The 24,837-nt window shown below is 42.2% G+C and overlaps 1 protein-coding gene across 1 annotated transcript in view; it reads left to right on the top strand.

Moving 5' to 3' along the window:
• PRDM5 (PR/SET domain 5) overlaps positions 1-22,645 on the top strand; it is a 462,601-nt gene extending 439,956 nt beyond the window's left edge. Inside the window, exons 16-17 of the mRNA XM_073571995.1 lie at positions 17,297-17,401; positions 20,064-22,645. Coding sequence (XP_073428096.1) covers positions 17,297-17,401; positions 20,064-20,228 — 270 coding nt within the window. The 3' untranslated portion in view covers positions 20,229-22,645. The remainder of the gene's footprint in view (positions 1-17,296; positions 17,402-20,063) is intronic.
• The last annotated feature ends 2,192 nt before the right edge of the window (positions 22,646-24,837 follow it).

Raw genomic sequence — 24,837 nt, 5'->3', positions numbered from 1 at the left:
ATCGCAAACTGCCACCAAGTAGGCCTCGGCCTACTACCTGATTTTCCCTGGGCTCCGACACCGCCAGTTGGGCTCAGAAGTGCTGTCCGCACAGACAAAACACTCGCTCATGTGTAAGTGGGGTTCGGTAATGTCAGCTGATCCCCTGCTGTGTGTACGGCAAAGTGTCCTGCTCCCTCCACAGTCAAACAACATCAGATTTACACCTGGCTCCAAGTAGGCCTCGGCCTACTACTTGATTTTCCCTGGGCTCTGACACCGCCAGTTGGTGCTCAGAAGTGCTGTCCGCACAGACAAAACACTCGCTCATGTGTAAGTGGGGTTCGGTAACGTCAGCTGATCCCCTGCTGTGTGTACGGCAAAGTGTCCTGCTCCCTCCACAGTCAAACAACCTCAGATTTACACCTGGCTCCAAGTAGGCCTCGGCCTACTACCTGATTTTCCCTGGGCTCCGACACCGCCAGTTGGTGCTCAGAAGTGCTGTCCGCACAGACAAAACACTCGCTCATGTATAAGTGGGGTTCGGTAACGTCAGCTGATCCCCTGCTGTGTGTACGGCAAACTGCTGCTGCCTCCAAATTCAAAATACTACAGCTTTACACCTGGCTCCTAGTAGGCCTCGGCCTGCACCCTGATTGTCCCTGGGCTCCAACAACGCCAGTTGGTGCTCGGAAGTGCTGTCCACACAGAAAAACACACTCGTTCATGTGAAAGTGGGGGTCAGTAACGTCAGCTGATCCCCTGCTGTGTGGAGGGCAAAGTGTCCTGCTCCTTCCAAAGTCAAACAACGTCTTATCTTAAGCTGCCTCCAAGTAGGCCTCAGCCTGCAAAATGACTATCCCTGGGCTCCAACATAGTCAGTTGTTGCTCGGAAGTGCTGTCCACACAGAAAAACACACTCGTTCATGTGAAAGTGGGGTTCGGTAACGTCAGCTGATCCCCTGCTGTGTGGAGGGCAAACTGCTGCTGCCTCCAAATTCAAAATACCTCAGCTTTACACCTGGCTCCTAGTAGGCCTCGGCCTGCACCCTGATTGTCCCTGGGTTCCAACAATGCTAGTTGGTGCTCGGAAGTGCTGTCCACACGGAAAAACACACTCGTTCATGTGAAAGTGGGGTTCGGTAACGTCAGCTGATCCCCTGCTGTGTGGAGGGCAAACTGCTGCTGCCTCCAAATTGTAACTACTTCAGATTTAAACATTCTCTGATTTGGCCTCTGTCTCCACTCTGTCTCTAGTATTTCCCCTGACCTCCAACACCGCCAGTTCCTGCTCACAGTTGCCGTCCACGCATTCCACACGTGTTCCTGTGTTCCTGGTGTTCTGTAACGTGAGCTGATCCCCCAATGTGTGTCCGGCACTGTCTCCTGCGCTGTCCACCTTCCCACTGCAAGTGGTGGGAATGTGGACAGAGCAGGAGACATTGGCAGACAAACATCAGGGGATCTGCTGACATTACAGAACACCAGTAACACAGGAACACGTGTGGATTGGGCAGACGGCTACTGTACGCATAAACTGGCGGTGTTGGTGGTCACGTGAAATCCTGGAAACAGAGTGGAGACAGATGCCTAATTGGAGCACGTTGACAGTCTGTTGTAGCCTACAAACAATCTAAAACTACCACCAAGTAGGCCTCGGCCTACACCATGATTGTCCCTGGGCTCCAACAATGCCAGTTGGTGCTCGGCAGTGTCTTTGGCACGGGTACTCCCTGTTGCCCAGCCTGTTTTCAGCACGCCTGCTGTTTCCGGGTAGTGTCAAGGTCACTATGCCACCAATCCGTTGTCCTGTCGTCTTGCGGCCGGGTTAGCCGACTCTATGGTGCCTGCAGTTTAGATGACTCCTATGTGGGCTGCGGGAACTGGCACTGAAGGCTGGATCCGTAGTGCCAATGGGACATGGACCCCCTGTAGGACTGTGGGTTTCGGTAACTGCGGCCGGCTTGCGGCCTGGCTACTTTGCTTTGAATGGGTACCTTCTGCTACCCACCCGGGTTCCAGCACTGTCTGCTAGTTCTCGGCAGAGCCTTTGGCCTAGGTGCCTCCATCTCGGTATCCGAAGTCCAGCACCGTCAGCTGGTCCTTGGTAGTGCTTTTTAGCACAGGTACCTTCTGCCTAGTAACCGTGGTCCAGCACCGTCAGCTGTTCCTCGGTAGTGCCATTGGCTCTTGTAGCTTTTGCTACCCATCTGGGTTCCAGCACCGTCAGCTGGTTCTCGGCAGTGTCTTTGGCACGGGTACTCCCTGTTGCCCAGCCTGTTTTCAGCACGCCTGCTGTTTCCGGGTAGTGTCAAGGTCACTATGCCACCAATCCGTTGTCCTGTCATCTTGCAGCCGGGTTAGCCGACTCTACGGTGCCTGCAGTTTAGATGACTCCTATGTGGGCTGTGGGAACTGGCACTGAAGGCTGGATCCATAGTGCCAATGGGACATGGACCCCTGTAGGACTGTGGGTTTCGGTGACTGTGGGTTTCGGTAACTGCGGCCGGCTTGCGGCCTGGCTACTTTGCTTTGAATGGGTACCTTCTGCTACCCACCCGGGTTCCAGCACTGTCTGCTGGTTCTCGGCAGAGCCTTTGGCCTAGGTGCCTCCATCTCGGTATCCGAAGTCCAGCACCGTCAGCTGGTCCTTGGTAGTGCTTTTTAGCACAGGTACCTTCTGCCTAGTAACCGTGGTCCAGCACGTCAGTTGGTCCTCGGTAGTGCCATTGGCTCTTGTTCCTTCTGCTACCCATCCGGGTGCCAGCACTGTCTGCTGGTTCTCGCCACAGCCTTTGACCTAGGTGCCTCCATCTCGGTATCCGAGGTCCAGCACCGTCAGCTGGTCCTTGGTAGTGCTTTTTAGCACAGGTACCTTCTGCTTAGTAAACGTGGTCCAGCACCGTCAGTTGGTCCTCGGTAGTGCCATTGGCTCTTGTTCCTTCTGCTACCCATCCGGGTGCCAGCACTGTCTGCTGGTTCTCGCCACAGCCTTTGGCCTAGGTGCCTCCATCTCGGTATCCGAGGTCCAGCACCGTCAGGTGGTCCTTGGTAGTGCTTTTTAGCACAGGTACCTTCTGCTTAGTAAACGTGGTACAGCACCGTCAGTTGGTCCTCGGTAGTGCCATTGGCTCTTGTTCCTTCTGCTACCCATCCGGGTGCCAGCACTGTCTGCTGGTTCTCGCCACAGCCTTTGGCCTAGGTGCCTCCATCTCGGTATCCGAGGTCCAGCACCGTCAGCTGGTCCTTGGTAGTGCTTTTTAGCACAGGTACCTTCTGCTTAGTAAACGTGGTCCAGCACCGTCAGTTGGTCCTCGGTAGTGCCATTGGCTCTTGTTCCTTCTGCTACCCATCCGGGTGCCAGCACTGTCTGCTGGTTCTCGCCACAGCCTTTGGCCTAGGTGCCTCCATCTCGGTATCCGAGGTCCAGCACCGTCAGGTGGTCCTTGGTAGTGCTTTTTAGCACAGGTACCTTCTGCTTAGTAACCGTGGTCCAGCACCGTCAGTTGGTCCTCAGTAGTGCCATTGGCTCTTGTTCCTTCTGCTACCCATCCGGGTGCCAGCACTGTCTGCTGGTTCTCGCCAGTTTCTCAGCCTTCTTGTACCTTCTGCTACATTTCCAAGATCAAGCTTTTTGAAATTGTCTTTGGTAATCCTTATTGATCTCCATGACGACGACCCTGATGATGACGACCCTGAAGACCACACCAAAGAAGACCAGAAATATGACCCTAAATAATAAGACCAAGAGGACAAAGAACATGAAGACAACCACCAAGATACAGAACAAAAGACAGAAGAACAAGAAGCAGAAGAAGCAAAAGCAGAAGAACAGAAAGCAGAAGAACATTAAGCATAAGACTAAAAATCAGCATAGAAGAAATCAAAATTATAAGCAGAAGAAGACTAAGCAGTAAATGGGGGTGAGTCCATTCCTCCTCGTGGTGCCCCTGGAAAATGCCTGCTGCTGCAGGCCAAACTGAACGCGGACAAATCCTGTTGTAAATCTTTAGTGACAGGCAGAACGTAAGGTGTAATCTTATAACTTTTATAGATAAGTACTACAGGAATGCCTGTCACCATAAGAAAATGAAGACAAAGAAGAATAGGAAGAAGATGAAGAAATAGCATATTAAAATTAATAATAGCTGAATAAGAAGAATATGAAGAATGGAAAAAAAAATTAATGGGAAGAAGATGAAGAAGAAGAAGATGAATAAGGTGAAGAAAAAGTTGATGAAAAAAATGCTACTGCTGCGGATCATGAAGGAGAAAGTGTGGGAGAAGTACAAAAGAAGGTGAAGAGCATGGAAGTTGTGAAACATACAGTACATATCTGACAAAATATAAAAAAGGTTAACATAGTCAATATCTTTTTAACTCCGAACGTATTGAAAAAAAAAATTGGAATTAATGCTATGCCATGTGATTTGAATAAACCACTATGCTTTTAATATCTCCTCCACCTCCCACAATACATTCTACATGATTCTTATTTGTTTTCAATTATGTAGAATTAGCCAACAAGGAAATAAAGGGCTTTTTTAATTCCGATACCGGAAGTCCCATTGATTTGAATGGGACTTCCGGTATCGGAATCGGCGATACCCGATATTTTTTTCGTATCGGGCGATACCATCCGATACGATATTTTTGGGTATCGAACGGTATCGCTCAACACTATGTATGACTCATGAAATATATATGGAGATTTACTGTTATCCCTAGACTGTATAGAGCTGTACGCTTCTGATACAGTACCATATATCTGCTGGTATTTGGGTCCATTTTCCAAAACATGAGGAAGTATGGTGGAAGAGGACGTGGGCATGGGGGGCCACCTGTTACTGATGGTGGTGGTGCATCTGCTGGTAGTGCCAAAAACACAATAGCAGCTAAGGCAGGAGGTGTTGAGCCTGCTTCATGGTGTAGCTCCGGAAAGCCCGTAAGGCTCCTTTTAAGACTGCTTTTAAAGCCGGAGCATCAGGAACTGTTTGTGGCTTACATTGCTGAAACAGCCTCCAGTTCTATCACCTCCTCTTCTGAAGTTTCCAAAAATGCAAGCACTGAGTTGTCAGTGCAGGCTTCTGGTCAGGAGCATCCCCTTTTCTTGTGTCCTTCACCCACACCAAAAGTGAAGGATGCGGCAGCACACACTTCAGATTACTCCATGGAGCTCTTTTCACATACCATGCCTGTGTTCATTAAAAATGGGGCCCATCATATACTGGAGCATCTCAAATGTGGGACATCATACACTGGAGCAGCATTTACGGTGCTCATTTTCAATGGAGCATTAGAAATGGAGCCCATTATATATGGAGCATTATTGGGGCCCATAAGACACTGGAGCATCATCCATGAGGCCCATCATATACTGGAGCATTCCAAATGGGGGACATCAGACACTGGAGCAGCATTTACGGGGCCCATTATACACTGGACCTTTAGAAATGGAGCCCATTATATATAGAGCATTATTTGGGCCCATAAGACACTGAAGCATCATCCATGGAGCCCATCATATACTGGAACATTCTAAATGGGGCAGATCAGACACTGGAGCAGCATCTATATACATTATACACTGGAGCATTAGAAATGGGGCCCATTATATATGGAGCATTACAGTATTTGGGCCCATAACACACTGGAGCATCGTCCATGGGGACCATCATATACTGTAGCATTATGTGGAGCTCATCATATACTGTATGGAAAATTATATGTGACCAATTATTCTGTATGGAGAAATATATGGGGCTCATTATTCGGTATAGCACACAATGTGGTGGCCATAACACTGTATGGAGTAATATACTGTCTTTTTTTGAGCTATTGTACAATTTAAAATAGATCAGTCATGTCATTTAAGCAGTGAAGTATTTGTCATTGTACTATATCTATATTTCTGTGCTATATCGGAGCATCACGAGTTGTGGTATGTGTTAAAGGGGCGCACTGACTCTCTTTGGCCCAGGGCACACGAAAACCTGGAGCCAGCCCTACCCCCCCACAACTTTAGCCAAATAACCCCCAGTTTTCAATGCGTAACTATTATTATGAAGTAAATTAAGGTTGACAAGCTTCAGTAATAAGAATTGATGTTTTTGGCATTGAAATGGGCACTGTAAGTGTGTTTACTGTCCTCCACTCCCTGCCGACTTTGCTTCCCCAATGAATTGCATTGGGTTTCGTGTTTCAGTTGGCCTCCGACTTTTCCCTATAGTCGGCCGATTTCGTTTGACTCGACTTTTGCGACCCTAAAAAAGGCAAAGTCGCTCATCTCTAATCCTCACAGCTAAAGCTATAAAACCAGCAATTAGGTATGGCAAGTGTGAGATAGGGAGACAGTGACAACCTGTTTATAAACCAATATCAACTCATTGGAGATCTGACCAATGTAACTATAGGCCATTGCTGTGAATCACTGCAGCACTTGTTGATTTGGCTTGACTTTTTCTGGAAGTCAGTGGCCATACAGAGAGCTTCTAGAAAAGCTAAAAGAGCTTACAGAAGACAAAATGGTGCAGTGTTAATTAGTGATTTTCACATGTAAAATTATGCCCTCAATATCTGAAGTGAGACGGCTTATTTTCGAGAAATTACAAATGAAAATTTGATGTTTTGGGTTATTCTCTTAGAGCCGACAGCAATGTAACCATCTAAAGCCCATTGCGAAACACATTGCGAGATTGCTAGCTATATCACTAAAGCGTCACCGATTTTGTGACGCAGCAGCGATATCACTAGTGATCTCGCTACATGTGACACTTACCTCCGACCCGGCTCCCCGCTGGATATCGTTGATCGCGCAAGATCGTCCTGGTCCATTTCTCGTCGTCGGCTTCCTGCTGGCACCGACGAGCGACTCCATGGATGTGGGCGGAAGACGTCAACCTCGCTGCGCGTGACAGGTAAGTAACGACCGCTGATGGGCTGCTTCGTCGCTGGTGAGATCTGCCTGTGTGGCAGCTCACTAGCGACCACTTAGCGATGCACCAGCGATCCTGACCGCGTCATATCGTTGTCGGGATTGCTGGTGCATCACTAAATGTAACGGGACCCTAAGAAAAAAAATGGTTGAATACTTATGGATTTGAATCATACCATATATTAAATGTGTCCTGTCAATGAACAAAACTTTCCATGCTCTCTAAATATCTGATGTTTTCTCCTAGAGTAAATAGCTAATCGAGTTTATGTCATGAGAATGTTTATTTAGGAAGTGAATTTGCTGGTGTATATTCTATAGCTTTCAGCAGTCATTTCAAAAAATCCCTGCTGTTGTGCTACTGTGTTATTTCAATTGGTGTCTTATCTATGCAAGAATGTTTGGGATGGAGAAAGCATATGGCTAAAATACAACATATTCATTATAATTACTTGTTTATAAGCATAAGCGCAGAGATGGAAGATATCTATTTTGGATGGATATATATTTTTTCAGTAAAGAAGCTTCACACCTAATACTGAACGTATCCATTATTTCTTTTAAGGTTCAAAAAGTTAATGTGATATTAACAATTCCTTTTTTTCTGTTGCAGGTTGTTGATAGATTGACTAGCAAAATGTACAATAACTGCAAATAGTCATTTGATCTATCTGACAACATAAAAATTTACTGATTGCACATTTCCCCTTAATGACCACGGATAATGGCTAGTACGTGCTTTCACTATGGTCACTAATGGTTCTTATTTCTAAATGCTGCCTTTTTATAGCTTTGATGAATAAGTATATAGCACTTCCCAATGAATAGGTTTCAACTACAGCTGACATCCTTTTGGTAAGGGCACACTTGGTGTTAGCATTTAACACTTTAGATGCGCTGTCAAAAGTAACAGTGGTATTTATATGGTTAAAAGAGGGAGAGAGCTCTTTTTGTTAACTCATTTGACAACCTCGAGACGTGATGGTAAGGTATCGATGGTCTTGTAAAAGACTAATAGTTGCTGCTTTGCCCCTTTACTAAAAGGACTGGAAATCCGATGACATATTCCCTTTACATTTCTGGAATGTTGAGATTTTTGTTTTGTTGTTATTAATAATAATAATAATAATTAAAATAATTATTAATTATAGTAATAATGTTGTTAATAATAATAATAATAAGGGTATGTGCACACATTGCGGATTTGGCTGCAGATTTTTCAGCGCGGATTTTGCTGAATCCGCAGGTAAAACGACATGCGTTTTACCTGCGGATTTATTGCAGATTTCCTGTGGATTTTCTGCAGTTTTTGTGCGGATTTCGCCTGCGTTTTTACACCTGTGGATTCCTATAATGGAAGAGGTGTAAAACGCTGCGGATTCCGCACAAAGACTTGACATGCTGCGGAAAATAAACCGCTGCAAATCTGCGCAGAATTTTCCGCAGCATGTGCGCAGCGGATTTTGTTTTCCATAGGTTTACATGGTACTGTACACAGCATGGAAAGCTGCTGCGGATCTGCAGGGCCAAATCCGCTGGGGATCTGCAGTCAAATCCGCAACGTGTGTGCACATACCCTAATAGTACAAAAAAAATTCAATAATATGTAGCTTATGTAGCTGTCCATCTCTCAAGCTAGGAAGCACACTTTCTCTGACATGCAAACTTTGGTTTCAGCAGCAAAGTTAGGACAGATGGGTATTAATTTGCCCTTCTTCTTTGCAGTGTGTTAAGAATAAAAATACACTTGTGTTATTAAGCTGCTGTACTTCAATATGTCACAGATTAATCGTTTGATAGTCATGCTGATCATAGCGGTCCAGGACCTTCCTGTCACTTGAATCTTTGCATTATTATTCACAGACTAAGGCCTCATTTAGACGTCCATGCTTTCTTCACAGATACAACGCGTACCCGTTATAATCCATGCTACTGTTCATATGTCTGTGTTTTCCATGGCTCATGTATCCAGGCAAAACACATAGATGTCTGTTTTTTTCCAGCATCAAGGATGAAAAGGGCCAATACAAGTCTATGGGTCCAGGAAAAACATGTATAACACACGGATGCTGTCCGAGTCTATCTCTGGAAAGGATAGAAGAAGCTTGTATTTTATTTATGTATTTATCAATGAAAACACTGATGACACTCATGGTAAAAAAGAACACACTGATGACACACTGATACACAACATTGATGACAACGGCACCATTATTTCACAATCATGTGTAAACATAGATGTATGGATGAGGTCTAAGACTAGCTCTCCCAATTTCAATGTGTTTCAGCTCAACTATGATAAATCACAATCCGATTTAGGCTTTTTTCTATCCCTGTTTGCAATGAGCTGAGTGCTTTGACCTTCTATTCCTGTTCTGCAAAATCCTAAAATAATTGGTGCTTTTCATGCCCTCATCTAATACTCCCTGTGATAGTTCCACCTGATTAGTTGCACTATACCAGCAGTGGGGAATTTTTTTCTGCTAAGGGCCATTTAGATATTTACACCATCCTTCGGGGGCCGTACAAATTGTGCACTAACGCCACCCACAAAGTACACCCTAACACTGGTGTAAGGATCTAATCTTTAGTTGCATGCGCCTCAGCGTTCAGTGGTGAACACTGCGTGCCCATGCTAATAGAGCAAGAAGAAATTAAAGGGCCAACAGCCATCAAAATACAGCTGCCGGCCCAAGCACTGTGGTCTCTGGGAATCTGAGCCGGGGGCCCGGATAAAAGGTCATTCAGGGTCTGTGGTTCGAACCTAGCGCTATACTATGACATGTGATAGCTGTAAGGCATCATATGGAAGCCCGCACGGTTACACCTGACATCATAAGCCTGATATCTGGCTGATGTAAGTTTCAGCAGTGTGTGAATTGGCACCAGCTATTTCTTTCTTTGCAATCCTCTCTAATCATTCTCACCAAGAGTGGAGAATCTCAAGAAATCAACTTGCAACTGCTCTTTTCTAATATTTATCTCACTTTTGTATGTGAAAGATTAAACATTGGAATTGTGGCTTGTACAGATGAGCAAATAAATTTGTATTTTATGGTCCAGCAGCCACATCCATATTCTGTGGCCACCGGACAGGAGCCCTGTAATGCACAGTACTGTGGCTGTTGGACCGGGATCCTGAGAATCCAGTTGTTCATCTCCAGTGGCTTGGTATACAATACTCCCCAACTTTTAGTGAGCTAATAAAAAGAACAAACTTTGCTGTGCACATCAATATGCAAGGTTGAATTTTCTATTTATTCAGCTAAAATTCCACATTCCTGCAGAAAAAAAATAGCAGATCTGCCAGAAATTGATTACACGTCTGTCCAGACCATATTAATGCTAATATTTTGACTTCATGAATTAAGATATATTTGACATGTATTTTGTCATGTGCTCCAATAAAGAGAATGATTGTAGGAGACAGTATCCCATCTGTGTGACTTTTGAGAGCAGAGACAAGGAAGGAAGCTTTAAACCCTTCAGGGATCTAGAGATCGGTGTGGAAACATAAACTAGTTGTAAGGAAACGTGTTCCCTTGGTCAGTCCTAATAAGCTGTAAAACTGCACTCCATGTTTTTTCAGCGATGAGTTCTGTCCTGTGCCAACAAGGGAAAATACATCACCTCCATTTCCAAGGAAAACAAAAATCATTAGTTCTGTTCCTGCCTTCTGTGAACTAGTTTTATTTAGGGTCTAGACATATCCAATAATGTTTTCTGACATATTATATAAAAAAAGTGTATTTCTACTTTATGTATTGAATGCATAGTTAATTCATAGTTACGCCAGGATTGGAGAAATGCCATTGATTTGGTTGATACATAGTGTACATATTAACATCAGCCATTATAATTCTACAGTAATTATATATAACTAAAAATAATCATCAGCATCATCATAGTTAAATGCAAGGCTGAAGTGCACTTATGTCTGAAAAATCTATATAGATTCTAATTCAAAGCATTATAAAATTATGTTTGTCCACAGTCGAAATAAGCTGACCTCAGGTTGTATGACTGCTGTGAACGAAAGCAATTCGATATACGGCTATGTTCACATTTTAACTGTTTTTCTGTTCTGTTTATTGGATCTGTTGCATTTGCATAACATGCAAAGGGGAGCAGAGGGGTCTGTCTGGTTTGCATTTTGTGTCTGTTTTATAGTCACATAGTGGAACTGACACTTTACAGACCCTAAACAGACCCGATAAAACAATGGGAGCCCTCTGTTTCCTTTAGCACAAGTGATCATTTTTGAATATTAACCCCTTGGCACTATGTGATGTATATATCCATCAGGAGGACATGTCAGATTGTGCTCTATGATGGATATACACATCATGCTGATTGCACAGCTTATCTACTGATGCGATCAACTTCAGGAGCCTGACTGATAGGCACTGCCTGGCTACTGCTCTAAAGGCCCCGTCACACTAAGCGATATCGCTAGCAATATCGCTATAACGTCACTGGTGGTTTTGTGACGCAGCAGCGATATTGCTAGCATATCGCTGTGTCTGATACTTACCTCCGACCGCTCCCCCGCTGGTTATCACTGATCGCGCGAGAACGTCCTGGGCCGTTTCTCGTCATCTGCTTCCTGCTGGGCTTCCTGCTGTGGCGACGAGCGACGCGTGGATGTGGGCGGGAGGACGTCTTCATCGCCTCGTCTGACAGTTAAGTAACGACCGCCGACTGCTGCTACGTTGCTGGTGAGATCTGCCTGTGTGGTTGAACCAGTCGAACCACTAATATGCCACTGTCAATAGTCAATAGAGAAGTCTGACAGAGAGGGAAGGTACTAACTCTGTCAGCCCATCGGCACCCCTGCAGCGCGATCATGGGGAACCGATGGGTTACTATCGCAATCTGAGGCCTGACAATACTGCCGTACAGTATAATCAATCCGATCCTGCCTGAGACTGATAAGCTGTCAGTCAATCACTGAGAAGATAGTGTAATACACAGGACTGCTAAGGTAGTGTTGTGTATTACTATGTGATCATAAGATTGAGTGTCAAAGTCTCCTTGAGGGACTAGCAGATATTGTAAAAAAAATTCTTGTGTTTAAAAGAAATCAAAAACAAAACAACTTCCCCCAAAAACCCAATGTTGCAAACAAAAAAAGTGTTTTAATCTGGAAAAAAGTGTCTTAAAAACATTGAATATTTGGTATCACTGAAATCATAACAATTATTATTTATCTCGCACAGTGAAGGTTGCAAAAAATTTTGAAAGCACAATTCCACAATTGATATTTTTGTCCATCTTCACCACAATAAATGAACAAAAAAATTAAAAGTGATCACAAAGTTGTACATGTCCTAAAATCCAAAATGGAACCAATAAATTCTGCAGTTTGTAAGGCAAAAAAAACAAAACCTCATACATCTTTATAAATAAAAAACTGAAAAAGTGATAGCTGTCAGGACATGATTGCGAAAAAAGGATATATGGTACTGTTCATACATTATGGGTAGTTGTCGATAAAATTCTGCAAAGTAAGAATGTTTTCAAAAACAAATGGGTTAATAAGGTAGTTTGTTTTTAACAATTAACAAAATGAATAAACAAAAGCGAAATCTAAGGCTAGGGTCACACAGCCAAATATTCTCTCCTCCGAGAGAATTGCACTGGTTATGCTAATCAAACTCTGATCACACTCAGATCAGAGTTTAATCACCGTGTGATTTGATTTTCTTGGATGTGGGGAAGATGGAAAAAAAATGATATATCTTCTCCATTCTGTCAGTCGGTGAAAATTGTCCGCACTCGGATATCATCCGAGCATGGTCCATTTTTTGACAGACCCATTGACTTGCATGGTCAAGAGCGATCCGATTTAGTGACATAAGTCTGAATGCTGCAAAATTGGACATGTACATAACCCATAGAACATTGGTCCGAGTAAGATCTGATATTTTGTCAGATTGTTCTCAGGCTGAAAATACAATTGTCTGCACGAGCCCTAATTTAAGTCGATACTTGGTGTGACCACCTTTGGCCGTCAATTCTTCAATTATTAATTCTTCTGGGAACACCTGTGTTTTTGAAGGAACTCTGCAGAGAAGTTGTTCCAAACATCTAGAAGAACTAACCACAGATCTTCTGTGGATGTTGAATTGCACAAATCTTTTTTCTCTTCATGAAATTCCAGACAATATTGATGAGATGTTGAGATCAAGGCTTTATGGAGGCAATATCATCAATTTCAGGATTTCTTGTTCTTTTTTACAGTGAAGATAGTTCTTACAGGGGTTGTCCAGGTATCAATCTCTGCAGTCACTCTTTGTGACTGCAGCGTTTTGAACCCTCACAGGGTTCTCTGTTGCCAGAGTAAATTATTTGCATTCTTGCCATCACATGCCTATTAGATGTGCTTGGCCTCACTTAATTCACTTGCATTGACAGAGGCCGCACATATCTAGTAGACATGTGGCCGGAAGTGTACAACAGCATAGTTGCGGTCACGTTACCACCCATTCTCGCCACTGGCGCTAAAGAATCCTGACAGAATGCTGTGCCTGCACTGTAAGGATTCAGAAGTCTGCAGTCACATAGAATAACTTCAGACTTTAATCCCAAACCTGGACAACCGATATAATTAGCTTGACTATATGCTTGCGGTCGTCCTGTTGCAAAAAAAAAATTGGAGCCAACCAGATGCCTCCCTGATGGCATGGCATGATAACGGAAATCATGCAATGCATTCAGGGAGGCATTTGATTGGCTCCAATTGAGGACACAAAGAAAAGGGCAATGTTGATCTTCATAAATGCAAGGAAGTCTAAGTGCAGCAAAAAATATATAAATTAAATATCAATATAGTCAAACTGACCCATACCATAAAACTACATCATTATTCATTCTGTATGGTGGACATCGTAAGAAAAAAGTACAAAAATAATACTAGAATTGCTGGATTTTGTTCAAATAGCTTCACAATAAATGTAATAAAAGTGATCAAAAAGTTGTTTGTAGCAAAAATTGGCACTAATGAAAATGAACGCATGTTCCACAAAAAATAAGCCCTTACAAAACTCTGTGGAAAAGTAAAAAAAAATGTATTGGTCTATATGTATATAATATAACGAACCCCCATATGATTTTTTTTCCGTGAGAGTGGTAAAACTTAAAGAAACCAATGTAAGCTGTATGTTATCATTGTATTGAACTACAGATTAAGGTAAAATGTCAATTCATCAGAATAGTGAACAATGTCTATTTTTTTTTTTACAAAACTCCATAATTGTTTTTTGTACAATCCACCTCCAAAAAACGGTAATAGAATTGATGAAATAGTTCTATGTACCAGAAAATAATACCACTAAAACTTATCACACAAAATCAAAGCTCCATTGATGGAAAAATGTTAGGGTGTGTGCACACGCTGCGGATTCTGCTGCGAATCCACAGCGGATTTGGCCCTGAGGATCCACAGCAGATTCTGCTGCGGTGTACAGTACCATTATTCCCAATGGGAAATGGAAACCGCAGTGCAGATGCTGCGGATTTTTCCCCGTGGATTATCTGCGGTTTCTAAACCACAGAAAGAATTGACATGTCAATTCTTTTTGCGGATTCCGCAGCGGTTTACCATCTCCTCCTTTGAAGAGATGATAAACTGCAGGGCAAAACCGCAGATAAACTGGAGGTCTTTTGACCTGCGGATTTATCTGCGGATTTTGCAAAATCCGCGTGGATCAATCCGCAGCAGAATCCGCAGCGTGTGCACACACCCTTAAACTCATGGCACTCAGAATATAGTGGCACAAAAAGAAATGGTTTTTATTCAGGATAAATATTGTATAAAAGTAGAGGAGCATTAATAAAGCTATAATCGTGTAGTATCCATAATCAAGCTGACCCACAGAGTAAGGGTCGCTCACACTGTTGTATATTCTGTCATGTGAGAGAATCAGGCCGATTATGCTAATAACACTCGGCTCAAACTCTGTCAGAGGGTGACCCGAGTGTCACGTTAGTGCGATCCGATTTTCTCTCATTCTCTTTATAAATTTTTGATCACGAAAGGCATAAAAGTCATCCCACCAGCATCAAGTTGTTCAAAAATCAGGATGGTCCTAATCAAATGTGCAGTAGTGCTGTGTTCAAACAGGTGACATAGGACACCCATTTTTGTGATTGGTAGTGCCGGTCATACATTTATCACCTATCCTCTGGTAATAAATGTTATTGGTTATAGAAATATTTTTGTGTTTGTTACATTTTATACATGTGTTTTTTTAGACAAGTGCCCCAGCACATATACAGCTCTGGTAAAAATTAAGAGACCATCACATCAAAACCCTGTCATGGGCAGCCCATTCTCCAGACCTGAACCCCATTGAAAACCTCTGGAATGTAATCAAGGGGATGATGGATAGTCACAAGCCATCAAACAAAGAACTGCTTAAACTTTTGCGCCAAAAGCAGTGTGAAAGACTGGTGGAAAGCATGCCAAGACGCATGAAAGCTGTGATTAAAAATCATGATTATTCTACAAAAAATTGATTTCTGAACTCTTCCTGAGTTAAAACATTAGTATTGTTGTTTCTAAATGATTATGAACTTGTTTTCTTTGCATTATTTGAGGTCTGAAAGCACAGTTTTTAATTTTGTCCATTTTTCTTTGTCAGAAAAAAAAATACTAAATTTATTCCTTGGAAATTCGGAGACATGTTGTCAGAAGTTTATAGACTAAAAGAACAATTTACATTTTACTCAAAAATATACCTATAAAGAGAAAAATCAGACAAACTGAACATTTGAAAGTGGTCTCTTACTTTTTGCCAGAGCTGGTAGGGTGTCCTACGTAGTCTTATGTGTATGTGAAGATCTATATTAAATTTAATAGAATCATAGAATGGTAGAGTTGGAATCTGGTGCAACCCCCTGCTCAAAGCAGGATTCACTAAACCATCTCAGACAGATGTCTGTCTAGCCTCTGAAGGCTTCCATTGAAGGAGAACTCATCACCTCTGGTGGCAGCCTGTTCCACTCATTGATCACTGTAAAGGCCCTTCTACATTTAGCGATGCACCAGCCATCCGACCGGCGATACGACCCGGTCAGGATCGCTGGTGCATCGCTAAATGATCACTAGTGAGCTGTCACAGAGGCAGACCTCGCAGCGATGCAGCAGCGACGCAGCGCACGATACTCACCTTTCACACACAGCGATCCTGGCGTCCTCCCGCCCGCGTCCAGCGTCGCTCGTCTCACACAGCAGGAAGCAGATGACGAGAAATGGAGCCGCCCGATCTCGCGCAATCAGCGATGGACAGCGGGGGAGGTGGTCGGAGGTAAGTATCACACATAGCGATATCGCTAGCAATATCGCTATAACGTCACAAAACCAGTGACGTTTTAGCGATATTGCTAGCGATATCGCTATGTGTAAAACTCCCTTTACTGTCAAAAAGTTTTTTTCTAATATCTAATCTGTGTCTCCCATTCAGTTTCATCCCATTGTTTCTTGTGTTTCCATGTGCAAATGAGAATAATGATGACCCCTCTACACTTTTGAAGTGTTCTTTGCTCATTTCTAAAGCTAATTCATCCCTAAAAGAGATTTACATGTATAGAATTGATAAATATATTTCTTTTAGTTCTATTAGAACTTTTATCTTTTTACTGATTTTTTTTTTTTCTATTTATACTGCATTCATTGAAGTAGGGTTACCAAGTAAAGATAAGTAAAGATAATTTGATAGATAAGATGATCACTGCATCAGAGCACTACACTTGCTTTCATCATCCCCCTTCTATTTGTCGCTTCATTCCCCTGCTACAATACTTAGTCAGACCTTCCCTGCCTTAACATATCAGTCCTCACATCTGTCATGGAGAGAACTTGTATAAGATTGCACTGTTTATTATAGAGGATTATATTGCTTAAATGTATTATCCATTCAGGTCACAGAGAGGTCCATAAGAAGCATATATGTTTCCCATTTATTGCTCACATTTCAGGAAATTATCGTAATCTTTTTTTAATGCGCGCGATGTATATTTTGAAGTGCTTATGAGATGATGGACGATGAGCCAGTGTACGCATGAATAATGAGCTGACAAGACAGCGGTGTAGATTACTGCCTTTCTATTTTGATGACTTATGGTTTACAGAGTGTTAAAAAAGCAAATGTAATGTCACATGCTCATACCATTGAAACATGGCTGGGGAAAGTTCCTATAATGAGCATTGGTGGAACTGTAAAAGATTTGGTGGAACAGTTATGCAAGGAAAGTGAAGCGAGAGAATAGAAATATTAGTCCCAGAGAGAGCATAAAACCACCACAATGTCAGAAACAAAGGATCTGTAACAATATGAGGCCTTGTGATACTTGACTGTTATGTCTTGTCATTAAATATAGGAAAAGCCATACCAGTGCACAGAATGTAACAAGGCTTTCAGCCAAAAGCGAGGACTTGATGAGCACATGAGGACGCACACTGGAGAGAAACCATTCCAATGCGATGTAAGCATTTATTTACTATGTATTACTTATATCATGGGTGCAAAGCCGGCAGCCCAGGGTCCACGTGTGGCCCGCTGTTCCATTCTCCAGCCCCAACCATATGGACAGAAAAATGCTTGGCTGACAGGTTAACTATATGTGAGCAGCCACACACAAAAGGGCAATGGCAAGCAGCTGAGGAGCAGGCAAGTACTAATGGTGCCCTGTGTGGACAGTTCTGAATGCCTCGTACATCACGAGAATGGGGTCCCTTAACCCGAAAGCAGTAAGTTAATTAGACAGTTGGCCTTTCGTGTCTGTGCCTCTCTCTACTGTAGCTTATGGGAGTTCTGAATCATTGGGCAATAAGCAAAACACCTATTATAGAAAGACCTTTTGTAGAAAGCCATGCACATGCATGAACTCTTCCTCTTTAGGACATATGTTCACAGGTTTTTTTTTTACAAGGATTTAGAAGTGGATTTTACTGCAAATACGCATAAGATAATTTTTTTTTTTAAAGAGGGTGGTCCTACATATAAAGTAATTACCATCCTAAATCCCTATCTATTTAATGCCAGAATCTGAACTAAGTTCTAATACCCTTGAATTAAAAAAAAACCTATCCTTCCCTAACTAAGTGCTTTGCTTATTTTTTGTACTGCTTCCTTTTTTTGGCACTTCATTAGAGAATGCTAGTGCATGATGAGATACTCAAACAACACGTCATCAGGAGTCAGAGGCTGTGGTCACTGCTGCAGCTTCTGACCACCCCCTGAAGCAAGGGTCATCAGTGACACTCTGTTCAGGGGCCGGTCTAGTCCTAGCGATGTGCACAAAGATAGGGTGCTCTCTGTTGCCGGCTCAGATCAGAAGTAATTAGCCAGCAACAGAGCTCAGTGACATCACCTGCGGAGGAGGTTCTAGTCTCTGCATGCTGGATACTCTGATACTGCAAATTAACCGTCACTGCATGCATAAATCGCACAGTGACAGAGCAGGGACTAGCCCAGCCACTAAAACAAGCTTCACAGATAGTGCTTTGTTTCAGTGAGGGGGTGACCACTGCCTTTGTCCCCAATGCGCCATCATGCACTGGGATTCTCAAAAGAAGCATAATCAAAAAGGAAGTAGTAAAAACAATAAGAAAAGCAGTTAGATAGTGTAGTTAGGGAAGGGTAGAGAATTTTTAATTGAAGTACATTAGAATTTAGCTTAGTATAGCTTTGTATGTCTGACAACCTCTTTAAAAGCGCTTTGAATGATCTTCATATTATTTTTACAATGTTCAAAATAATGTGAAAAAACAGGACTGAATGCACTGAAAGAGCTTTTCCCATTAAAATCAGTCAAAGCTTCAAAAAGTATTTGTTGTTGCTTTTGATGTGGATTTAATCTTTTTCTAAATCCTTGTAAAAAAAAAAGTAGTGTGAATATTTCGTTAGAGTGTGGATTTTTTGAGGTAAGAGTCCTGTAAGTTGAATTTGTACCTATCAGAAATTTATAGTATATACTTTCGATATGTCACAAATGTCACAGAGGGCAATACCTCTTTAATGTTTAGTACGGTCCCTGGCTTGGTTCATTATGACAAAGGGGCCCTTGAACCAGAGAAGGTTGTGCACCTCTGATTTATAGAGTGGTTTACATATAGTACTATATTCAGAGCTACTGGCTTCTGCTTTGATTTACAGAAAGAAAGGGCATTTCTACTAATAGATCCCCTCTACTGCATTGATTTTTATTCTCTAATCTCTTTCGTATCTGTGTGTAGTGTTATGTATGGGCATTAAAATATTTACTAATTACTGACTCCTATAGTTCCCAGCGCCACTCCAGTTCCCTTTGAAACCACATGGCCTCAAATAAGACTAGCTGGCTCGCTCAGGGGTTAAATTGGGTATCGAAAGTCACTTTTGCAATGACAGTCCATGGACCCTCGTTCTGAGTCTCATAGGCTTACATTGGAAAGTGATCACCATCCCACACAAAAGACAATGTGTGAGTTGACAACCCTGAAGAATCGTCAAGGGATGAAGAAAAGGATGAGAGAGTGCTGGAACCTGCAGGAGACAGTGATCATTAAGTATCTTAATACACTTAAAACCTCCAACAAATAAGTTTATGACTTATTGAGATAATAATATCACTGTAATTTAAAAGTGTATATTTACCTTATTTTTTCTTTTAATGTATTACAAATCTAAATTTCATATATATTAAAGGGAGTCTGTCACCAAGCTTTTACCACCTAATCTGAGAGCCGAAACACTGATTCTAGCAATGTGTCACTTACTGGGCTACTTGCTGTAGGTTTGATAAAATCAGTGTTTTATGAGCAGGAGATTCTCACTAGAGGACTAATAACCCTGCTGTGTATGTAGTCCTCCATATTCATAAGCTCTGTATAACCACGCCCCCACCACTGTTTGGCAGTTTTCTTTCTATGCACAGAGAAAGCAGCCAATCAGTGGTGGTGAGCGGGGTTATACAGAGTTCAGCAGTCAGAGAACTGGTAGATATGCAACAGGGAAAACAGTGATTTTATCAAAACTTCAGCAAGCTGCTCAGTAAGTGATACATCACAGCAATCAGGCTCGATGTCATGCTACTCTCAGATGGAGTAGGAAAAACCTGATGACAGATTCTCTTTAACTATAACATGTCTTACTTATTTTTTCAGGTTTGTGACTTATCATTTTCGCTCAAAAAAATGTTGATCCGACACAAGCTGACTCATAACCCTAATCGACCTATGGCAGAGTGCCAGCTTTGCCACAAGAAGTTTACAAGGAATGACTACCTCAAGGTGCATATGGAGAATGTCCACGGAGAAACTGACAGTTAACATGCAGCTGCCGACAGTTAACGTGCAGCTGCCAGAATCTACATCGTGGAATTAATTTCCTGAACAGTACACAAAATAATTGCATAATTGAGTCATACTATATTTGTATGAGGACCAATACAATGTTAAGCTCTTCTCTAATGTTTTCACGGGTCTTCCTTTATAATGGATTCCTAACAGTGATGCTGTATCTATTCATTTATAAAGGGGCCAAAAATATTGAAAAAACCTCAACAGAACGTCTAAAATGCAAATGTAAAAAGAGCTGTAGCATTTCTGAAGCCATTCAAAAGGGTAAATATTGGCACTTTATTCACTTTACGATGGTGTCTGAGTTTTGTTACTATTATGTTAGTTTCAACCAAAATACTATTTTTAATTGATTTCATATAATAATATCTGTGTGTGCTGTCATGAATGAGGCAGCAATTCAGTTTACATTTTAGGGAACAAAAGGGATGGATAATAAGTGAAAAGTGTTTCACGTATTAATGTGTGAAAAGAGCATTGTTCCATAAATTACCGCTAGCTGTATCCTGCATGTTGGATAATGTGAAGTTTCGCGAGACAATCATTCATGCTGTAACGGGCGTTTGATCATTAGGTCGATTACACAGGACAGCTTTGTGGAGTTTTTTTTTTGAGGCTGATACAGAATAGGGTCCCAATTCATCAAAGCTTTTACGGCAGAAAACTCTCATAAAGACTTTTGAAAAGTAGCAAAATGTTTGTGTAAAGCAAGGCAAAATTTTTTGTTACTTTTGGCATTTTCATACCATTTTCCTCCAGCTCCAAAAAAGTGGGAGGTGCTGGGCAGGACAGGGTCATAATGGGGTGTGGCGACTCTTTCTTATCAAATTCATGGTGAGTGGTAATGTACCTTATTCTGCAAATGTTACTCCAGTCTTTGACTTGTGTAAGATTTCTCGTGAGGTGCAAGCCACTTCGCGTCTTACCTGATTTAGCAAAGCACCACTCCAGCATTTCTGGGATTTTTTCAGTGTTGGAGTGGAATTTTAAATCTAAGGCCTGTTTCACACTTCAGTTTTTCACAATCAGTCAAGATCCGCCGATTTGCCAAAACAACGGATCCGCCATTTTTATTTGCGGATCCATTTTTTTCCCCATTGACTTTCATTATCGGCGGATTTTGACTGATGATCGTCCGTTGCGTCCGTATTTGTGCGGATCTGCCAAAATTGTGGCATCCGCTGAGATCACCGAACGGACCATGCAATGTTTTTTTGCTGTCCGGATCCGCATTTTCCCCTTTTAACCCTGAATCAAGTGTCGCTGCTGGATGAAAATTCTCTCTCTCTCTCTCTACCTGCCTCCTCCATTTCTGCCCGATCTCCCCATTTCTCGCATCGCGCAATCTCCTCCCTCATGGCATCGCGCGATCTCCTCCCTCATGGCATCGCATGATCTCCTCCCTCATGGCATTGCGCGATCTCCTCCCTCATGGCATCGCACGATCTCCTCCCTCATCGCATCGCGCGATCGCTACTCACCCGCATCCCGCGAGATGATCGCTCACCGCAGATGCCCGCTCTCTTCCGGATACCACTACATCCGCCGGTATTAATTATTGATTTTTTTTTCTTTTTCCCCAGGCGCGGTTCCTTTAAATTTTTACCATCAGCGGATCCGTACATCCGCCGATCCGCTGCCCCCATTTCTGACAGTCCGCCTGCGGATCCGTTTTCCGCTATTTTGGCGGATTTAGACTGACAGGAAAAACTGATGTGTGAAACAGGCCTAAGCCCACTGCCTCCATTTTTATACTCACATTCTGGTGGCTTCACCATCTACCAACTTCTGACTGGTCGGAAGTCGAAAGTTGCATTCAAAGAGCTCAATGCAAATCTATGAGACCAAGAGCGAGGCTCTCATAGAGATGTATTGAAAATTAACCTCCGGTGCGCTCCATGAAACACTGGAGTTGCCGGCAGGTCACTTTTGGATGGAGACCGTCGAGAGCAACACTGGGAAAGGATGAAGTCAGCAGCAGGTGTGTATGAGACAGGTGGCAGAAGAATTACATTTAAAGTACTAATCCAAAGGGGCAATAGTAAAAACCACTGGATTGGTGCTTTAAGAGGAATCAGGGGCATCAGATTCCAGCACACCCTCACATATGACACGTTGGTCTTTATGAATTGGGGCTGGGGTGTTTACTATGTAGCCCTAACCAAATCCTTCAGAATGTCAAAATGTATATTGTCTGTTCTGTATTATTCTTTTCATTGTCTTTTTAAGCAGTTTTTACAGTTGACCCATATTCCATTCAACTCTTTGAACATTGGTTTTGTACTGTACTGTGTTAAGGGAATTAATTGTTATCTGAACTTGTATTGACTTGAGTCAAAGGAATGTTCGTTTGATAATGCAACATTAAAGAATTATAAAATCTTCAAGTCTTTTTACATAATATGTTGTGGGGGACAAATCTATGAACTGACTGTTTAGAACAAAATTTCAAGCAAACACACACCAAAGTTCTCATGAGAACATGCTTCTCAGCTCACATTATTGAAGGATGCAGATTGAATTGAAGACATAAAGCAGCTCATACAAGCTAGGTTTACCTTTCACCGGGGAAAATATTCCGTTTACTGTCTTAGCTTTGTATATATATACCATTGATAACACAGAGTGGATTGATGACACCCCTGACACCCCTCATCCAAGTCCATGCTAAACAGATCTACAAGTCCCAAAACTTTACTTATAGTAAGATATTGAAAAAATGCAACTTCAAGTGGGTTAGTTTTGTGCCCCAAAAGGATGAAATTGCATTGTATGGTGAGAATAATAAAGCCCCTGTCATACTAATGGGTTCAAATCCTTAAGACTGCGTTTTGTGGTTGGTTTCTCTGTCCACTGAGCCATAGCAGACACACCTTTTCTCTGGGTGTTTAGGTGATTTCATTTGTCTGCCCTATCACCTTTTAGGTCCTGCTTTATATTAGTAATAATAATCTTTATTTTTATTATATTCTGTCCTCTTGCTGTCATTTCCTGCTGGTGATAGTTTCTTGTGGATGTTCAGTAATTTTGCTATAGTTTAAAGCTAGTGAGTGAAAGTCCAGCTAGTGTTTTTCTCCTTTCTCTTTATGTTCTTTATCCTGCACCTACCTTCTGTTTCTTTTTAGGAAGCATGCAGCATATTTTCTAGCAGTACTTACTTTATTTTGTATTTTGTGGTTTATTTTACTAACTTTGGGATCTTTTCCTTTTTTCAACACACTTTCCCTTTTATAGTTTATTCACACTCTGCTCTGCCCTCCAGTTCTTTAGTAGGAGGAACGTGATGCCCTTGACGGTCTTCTATGAAGTATAGGCCCGAGTTGCCATCTTCTAGTCTGTGGTTAGGGCACTCTGCTCATTCAGGAACCACTAGAGACTGCGGGATGAGGATATCTATTATTTACAGGAACCAGCAGTGACAGTTGCAGTATTTAGATTCCGCTATTATCCCAAGTGAGTAGTTACTCTAGCATAACAGCTCCCTTTAGTTTTCATCTTTGGATATTTAACCCCTTAACATCCAATGACGGACACAGTACATCATTGGACGTCTCCCCTGCTTTGATGAGGGCTCTGGCACTGAGCCCGCATCAAAGCTGGGACATGTCAGATGTTTTGAACAGCTGACATGTGCCCGCAACATGACCAGGTGGAATCACAATCCACCTGCGCCTATTAACCCGTTAAATGCCGCTGTCAAACGCTGACAGAGGCGTTTAACCAGCACTTCCGGCCGTCGGGGGGGTCAGTGATGCGTTGGCATAACAACCAAAGGTCTCCTGAAGACCTCTATGGTTGTTGATGCCGCATTGCTATGAGCGCCATCCGGTGGTCTGCACACATAGCAATGCTGCATTTCTGCTACATATAGGCGATCTGCCCATCGCCTATATGTAGCAGAGCCAATCAAGTATGGCAAGCTTCTAGCCTCCCACGGAGGCTGTTGAAGCATGCCAAAATAAAAAAAGTTTTTAAAAATATGAAAAAAATATATAAAAGTTCAAATCACCCCTCTTTCGCCCTATTCAAAATAAAACAATTTTAAAAAATTGCACATACACATATTAGGTTTCGCCAAATTCAGAATTGCCAGATCTATCAATAAAAAAAGGATTAACCCGATCGCTAAATGGCGTAGCAAGAGAAAAAATCAAAAACCCAGAATTAAGTTTTTTTGGTCACTGTGACATTGTATTAAAATGCAATAACGTGTGATCAAAAGAGCGTATCTGCATAAAAGTGGTATCCTTAAAAACATCAGCTCAGCACACAAAAAATAAGCCCTCATCCAACCTCAGATCACAAAAAATGGAGATGCTATGGGTCTCGGAAAATGTTGTTTTTTTTTGTTTGTTTTTTTTAACAAACTTGATTTTTTTTCACCACTTAGATAAAAAAGAACCTAGACATGATTAGTGCCCATTAACTCGTAATGACCTGGAGAATCATATTGGTGGGTCAGTTTTAGCATTTAGTGAACCTAGCAAAAAATCCAAGCAAAAAACAAGTGTGGGATTGCATTTTTTTTGCAATTTCACCACACTTGGAGTTTTTCCCATTTTGTAGTACACAACATGGT

Source organism: Dendrobates tinctorius, unplaced genomic scaffold, assembly GCF_039654945.1.
Source record: "Dendrobates tinctorius isolate UK_male_01 unplaced genomic scaffold, ASM3965494v1 ptg000030l, whole genome shotgun sequence".
NCBI lineage: Eukaryota > Metazoa > Chordata > Amphibia > Anura > Dendrobatidae > Dendrobates > Dendrobates tinctorius.
The sequence above is the reverse complement of the archived record's forward strand: the minus strand, read 5'-3'. Positions and strand labels throughout refer to the sequence as shown.